Source organism: Semicossyphus pulcher, unplaced genomic scaffold (genome assembly GCF_022749685.1).
Source record: "Semicossyphus pulcher isolate SPU_LCO1_2020_fin unplaced genomic scaffold, fSemPul1.0.p SCAF_4, whole genome shotgun sequence".
Lineage (NCBI taxonomy): Eukaryota > Metazoa > Chordata > Actinopteri > Labriformes > Labridae > Semicossyphus > Semicossyphus pulcher.
The window spans coordinates 15274753-15281478 of record NW_027211715.1 but is presented as its reverse complement, the minus strand read 5'-3'; the positions used below and the strand labels follow the sequence as shown (position 1 = coordinate 15281478).

Here is a 6726-nt window from a genome sequence, read left to right as displayed (position 1 = left end):
AGCTTTTTCCTTGTGCTTTCTGTCGAATCTAAAGGTTTTACTCTGTGGATTGAGCATAGACTTATATAAAGGTTTTATTTTATTTATTTTATTCTTTATTCTATGTATGCTTTGCAATCAGGCAATTGGGTGGAAACATGAGATAAGTAATAATAATAATTTAATGAATGTGTAGGACGACAAATAAGTAGTTGATATGAAACAATTTCATAGCAACTACGAGTGTATAGTAATGCCCTCTAGGGACTAACTTTGTCCAAAAAGTCCAAGTCATGCGGAACAATAGTTCTTTCAGCATCGGGGGAGGACGGAATTATTTAGCTGTGACACCCAAAGCTCTAGCGTTTCCGGCCAGCTCAGCGCATCAGCCCTGTGGTGTTGTCACTTTACAGCCTGTCAAACACTGGTACCAGTTACCTGTAGTTTTCAGCGGGCGGCGGAGAAACACCCGGACACAGCGGAGAGATGGTGCTGCTGACGATGATCGCTCGGCTGGCTGACGGCCTGCCGTTAGCCGCCTCGATGCAGGAGGACGAGCAGGTTAAAATTTTAGCTATTTTGCCTCTGTGGTCGCTAGCTGTCTGGTGGTGTTATCACTACAGGCTCCAGCAGTAAATACAAATGCTAAACTGACACGTTAGCTAAAATGAACGAGCTGCTATAGCTCTATTAAAATGTACACAGTAGCAGCTTTTTATTTACTTGACTGAGTCATTCCTCGGAGTTACAGAACAGGCTTCCTGTGTTTCAACCCTGACCATATTAATTTGAGCATTGCACAACCTCACCTATACGCTTTGTTGACTTGGTATCCTTCTACCGCCTTTTAATAAGCCTGTCTAATATAGATCTTTAACACATTTTGTACTAATATCAAAGCAGACTGCAATCCATGCTCTTTATTAGGTTTAATATCAGAATGAATCTAGTCAAATCTGCATTAAAGCGTAGTTTACCTATTTTTAGTTTAATATTTTAGATTAGAGCCCCACCAACACATGCTTTCTTAACATAAACATGGTTGTATACGTATGTATTAAAGCGTACAAGTTATGCGAATTGTTGTACAGAAAGCTCAAAGATCTGTTGGACATAAATTAGAAACAGTGTCTCTATTTCATAATTTGTCCACCAGAAGGCACTGACGTTCACTATTTATCATCTGCCTCAGTACATAGCTTGCTTGCAATTATTTTAATACCCGTTAAAACCAAGAGTATTTATATTAATAAATGAATACCAGCTGATATATTATATTTTTAAATTGTAAAAAATTGTCCTACTGTCCCACCTGCCGAGTGGTTCAGGTGTATACTGTAGGCCTACTATTAACTGCAACATTAATTGTTGTATTTCTGTTAGCAGTTTTGAATGAATGATTTGTTGTGATGAGACAAAATTACTCCTTTGTATTCAATAATTATACATTTCATTGACAACACAATTGTCAGGCTTTTTCATCTGTTTACTGAGTTTAGAAAACATAGTTTCAGGCTGACTGAAATTTACTTACGTGGCCTTTGACACAAACCTTAACATGTGAAAAATGTTCATGTGGATGGCATTGTAACATGTGAAGTTGTTTTGAGTCTAACTTCTTTCCCTCACTCTCTCGTTTGCTTTCAAAAAGGGAAGTGAAAAGGTTTGTTGTGTTTCTGCTGTGTGCTTCAACATCATTCATATGTCTGTGATGCTACAGTGTTGCTGTAAAGAATCATTCGTTAGAGTCAGCACCACCCGACGAGAAAGAAATCCCATCCACCAGTCAAATCTGGCACTGGAGAGTCTGTCTGTTCTTTTTAAAACCTTCACACTGCTGAGTGTGTCTGTTGTCTTTTACGCCAACTATTTATTTTCAGCACACATTACTGGGCAAGAAATTAACCACTGTGGAAAAAAAGAATGAAATCTGGACTGTAGGTGGTTGCTATATTTGCTTGTCTTGTCACACAGAGAAGCAGGCAACAACATTACTGTTGTTATTGATGTCTCCTGTGGTACCAATATAATGAAATTTACTTCAGAGTTTCCTGCAAATGTAGCAAACAAAAGTAAACTTCTTGCCCTGATTTTAACACCACATTTTCTGAGTGAGAAATTAGGTTATTGATGTGTTTGTTGTTCGTCTGTTTAGTTGGGTCGGGACCTTCAGCAGTATCAGAGTCAAGCAAAGCAGCTCTTCAGGAAACTCAATGACCAGAGTCCCACACGCTGCACTTTAGAGGCTGGTTCCATGTCATTTCAGTGAGTATATATATATCATAGTGCACTAAAATTAATGTAAAATACAATATAATATGTTTCTGTAATAGTTTCCATCCTATTATAATGTCAAAACTAGAATTGCCCATACCAACTTCACCATGCATTTCTCACATTTTGATGCTCTTCCTGCAGCTATTTTATAGAGAAAGGAGTGTGCTACCTTGTGCTGTGCGAGGCCAGCTTTCCTAAGAAGCTGGCCTTTGCTTACCTAGAAGACCTGCAGGCAGAGTTTCATGAGCAGCACGGAAAGAGGGTCCCCACAGTCTCCCGGCCCTACTCCTTCATTGAATTTGGTGAGAAAACAAGATAGACAGGACCAACAGAATGACTTTACTCTGGGATGGTTTAAGCATGTTGCAGCGCTGGTCACGCCACTGATTGGTACCAGTTTTGAAATAAAAGGTTGTAGCTGTAGTCTATTTTTATATAGGTAAAAAACAAATGTCAGGGATCTTTTTTCTCCTAAGGCCAATATTATTCATTTTATTTTGAATTGTTTTCCTGTTTCACAAGTTCTCAGGCTCACAATTCTTGCAAACTGTAAACAGGTTCTTGTGGCCACTGCACGTGAAAGAAATCATGCAACGCTACCTCAACCACTATCAGCTTGCTGCTGTGGGCAACAACTCACCGGCCCACCACTGCATCACATCTTCTTAGACAGTTTTCTGGCAAATAACAACTGAGCCTCCAGGAGACTTTGCTCACATTAGTTAACTCTAGCCTCAATTTTTCTCGCGTCGCACTGTATTACCTGCTATCCTACGGTGCCTTGAAAAACATAAACTAAAACATCACTCTGCATTAAGTGGATCTAATATTGATTTGGAAATGATAAAAAACAGTGTTTTACACTCACAGTGAGAGCTGCGTCCTTAGCAATGGTTAACTGAAGCCTTCTTAAAATGAGCTAGGCTAGCTGTTTTTACACACATTAAATGGAAACATTTCCACTGATGGTGACGTAAGACGCAGTGAACGAGACCGCAGAAACCAACGCAGCACCTGATTGAGGTTTTCTGTCTCGCCACTGTAAGTGTCTGTTGACATTTTCTGTTGACATGAGCTAGGCTAGCTGTTTTTACACACATTAAATGGAAACATTTCCACTGATGGTGACGTAAGACGCAGTGAACGAGACCGCAGAAACCAACGCAGCACCTGATTGAGGTTTTCTGTCTCGCCACTGTAAGTGTCTGTTGACATTTTCTTTTCCAAACACCATTTTTAAACACCGCCGTATCCCGTACTGTGTTCAATTTAATGTTTACTTCATGTTCCGGCTTCAGTTTTGCAGATCTCCCTGTCGTAATGTTTTGTGCTTTCCCTCCGCGTTTTGTCTCTTTTCTTTTTTTCCCTCTGTAAACAAGATTCAAGATATTTATTGTCACTCCGGTTATACAAGTACAAGTGTGTGAAATACTTTAGCTGGGGTGCTCCATTTAAAAAGGGGAACGTAATAAATATAAAAGACATAAAATATAATTAAATAAAATATATATAACAAAATAGGGAAGTGGTACTTAAAATCAAATAAGAAAGAACATTTCGAGCTAAATTTATACATCTATGGCAAAAAAATATATGTATACATTTAAAGGGGAAGGTAAAAATATAAAATTTAAACAGACCGACGTCAAATTTACCGGACTTCTTTCGGCGGATTGATATGATTACAGTTTGTCCTCCAGATTGTGTGATGAATCCCTAAAAACGGTCTGTTATTAAGGAATACCAGACCACAGAATGCTCTAATTAACTAAACAGAATCAAGTACTTAACACAGCCGTGTAATAAGCATAAATAACAGTCTACCAGGACTGTGGAACAAAGACATGACAGCCATTCTCATATTTAATGTGACAGGTAAAAAAACTCACCAGGCTGTTCCTAATTGTTTTTCTTTTATCTCCCCAGACACCTACATCCAAAAAACGAAGAAATCGTACATTGACAGCCGAGCGAGGAGGAACCTGGGAAGCATCAACACAGAGCTCCAGGACGTACAGAGGATCATGGTGGCAAACATAGAGGAGGTGCTGCAGAGAGGAGAGGCTCTCTCTGGTAAGTCATCAACCAATGCAGCATGTACTTCTGAATAATAAAAGTTAGATGGGATGATCGTCATTATCTGTGCCTCTTCCTCCTTTCCTCTTCTTTCAATGACTCCGGTTTCTCCCTGCAGCACTCGACTCCAAAGCCAGTAACCTGTCCAGCCTGTCGAAGAAGTACCGGAGCGACGCAAAGTATCTCAATACCCGCTCCACCTATGCCAAGCTGGCAGCCGGCGGTGTCTTTTTCATCATGCTCATTGTCTATGTGCGCTTCTGGTGGCTCTGAGAGGGAGGAAGGCGGAGAAGGAGAGGAGGTATTGGAGGAAGAGGAGGTATTGAAGTGAGAAAGGAGCTGCACAGTCTGCAGACACTAAGACAAGCCGTCACATTCGACTAAAAACAGGATCCCTGCTCTTAATAAGACTTTGCAGACAACCCACCGCCCATTCTGTCCTCGCCTGTCCATGGATGTGTGATCTGAATATAAATGATGTCATAATGCATAGTTTTATTATTAACAATTATAAAAATGCGGTAGTAGATGGGGGATAGACTAAGAGGAAATGAGTGAATGTGCGCGCGCGCGAGTGAGTATGTGTGTGTGGTTAAATACTTTGTGTTTGAAGGTAATTGCTCACGATTGGTTTTGAAGTTTGGAGGCAAAATGAAGAGAAAAGGTAATTTCCTGTTTTGTGAGTTTCCAAAGCTGTACTGTACTGTAACAGGACTGATTTAATCCTTGTAAACTGTCTAAATAATACAGAAAAAAAGCAAAAAAACATAACTTTATTTATCCTCAGAACATCAAGCATTCATAAACATTGTAATCATAGCAGGGATGGCTTGACGGGCCTGGACAACATATACAGTATGTACTACAGTTAGACACATAAGGACATTAATCCTCAGGCAGGTGAATAGGTTTAAAACAACATAGGAAATGTTAAGTAGACTGTTTTTTTTTAATTCTATGGAAGCCTTGCAAAATGCTACTTTACAGGGGGGTATATTGTGTTTGTGGTGAACAGAGGATAGTCTGATTTTTTTTTTTTCAAACATAGAGGGAGGGCAACTTCCGAACTGATATTTCAGCCCCACCCTGTAAAGGGGATCAAGTTATTGCAAGAGATAAGTTTAGTTTACACAGTGAATCATACATTTGCTTTTTATAATGTCAGAAGTCAACAATCCTGACATTACTATTTCCTATTATTTCAATCAGGGTTAAACTAACTCATAGAAACAATGCTTTAAATATGAGATACACAGAATATCGGCATTCATGAATTGAAATAATACTGTTTACATAATTATTACGCTAATATATAAATCTCATCTTAAACTGTTATGGCAGGGTTTCTTCTAAGGGGAGAGTCCAAAAATAGCTACGGGCATCAACCCCCTGCCCACCCTATAATCTTCATACTCTCCCTAACTTCACCTTAACCGAGTGTGTCCACTCTCCCCTTCCCTCTCTTGCACCGTCACTGTGTGGATCATCACCTTTCTGTTAACAGGCCTTTTAAAAAAAAAAAAAATGGATGGGTCCTTTTATTTTGTATAAAGTTTACTCGTATAGGCCCAATTTATAATTTGCCTTAGGCTGAGAGACACAGGTGTGTTAGAGGCAGCTGCCATCTTCTCACAGCTGGAGAGGACACAGTCTCTGTTTCTGTTCTGTCTGCTATCTACGAATAAAATCATTTGCACAGAACTCACTCATTTCTGTCAGAGGGCCTTTCGGTGACGTGTTTAACAGGGGCTCTTGGGATTACATATTCAGATTCTTGTGTTATAACACTGCAGGAAATTCTCCCTGTAGGTTAGGACTAAGACCATATTGTAAACTAAAGCTCTGGTTCTGTTTTTGTCTATTTAATGCAAAAAATAATGTTATTTAAGGGTGGGGGGTTTTATTTTATATGCCTTTTTTGCAGCCTTTAAGACAGGTTTCATATAACCATCCAAGTGATCTGAAGTATGCTTCAGGAGACTTCCAGGAAACAAGGTTCTGCATATAAAATGAGGGGAGCATAAACATTTAAAAATGTTATCAAACCCGACTCGACTCGACCCGACCCGAGTATGAAACTGACTTTTTCATAGGTACAGTAATAACATAACTAAACGTTACTTTGACAGTTATTTCCTTTAGATCAACAGAGGGTTTCTTTGGAAAGAGCTAACGGGTGTTGGTGTCACTTTCACAGCTATTGTTGCACCAATTTTGCAGAAATATTCTGACCTGCATTAACCTTCCTGTCTCTAATGGCGTTCACCACGAGTAACACAGTCTGCTGATACCACTCCTGACCAGCAGGTGGAGTGCTTTCCTCAGTGTTGCACAGGCGCAGTTGGAAAAAATAAGACTGCAAAATCTCCCAGACTTACAACTTCTGCTGCCGGC

The 6726-nt window shown here is 39.7% G+C and overlaps 1 protein-coding gene across 1 annotated transcript; it reads left to right on the top strand.

The window, feature by feature from the left end:
* Nucleotides 1-371: 371 nt before the first annotated feature.
* On the top strand, nt 372-6023 carry sec22bb (SEC22 homolog B, vesicle trafficking protein b). Its single transcript, XM_069679906.1, has 5 exons — nt 372-540; nt 2135-2244; nt 2398-2558; nt 4183-4329; nt 4451-6023. The coding sequence occupies exons 1-5, from the start codon at nt 466-468 to the stop codon at nt 4603-4605; spliced, it is 648 nt and encodes a 215-aa protein (XP_069536007.1). The 5' UTR covers nt 372-465; the 3' UTR covers nt 4606-6023.
* Nucleotides 6024-6726: the final 703 nt, after the last annotated feature.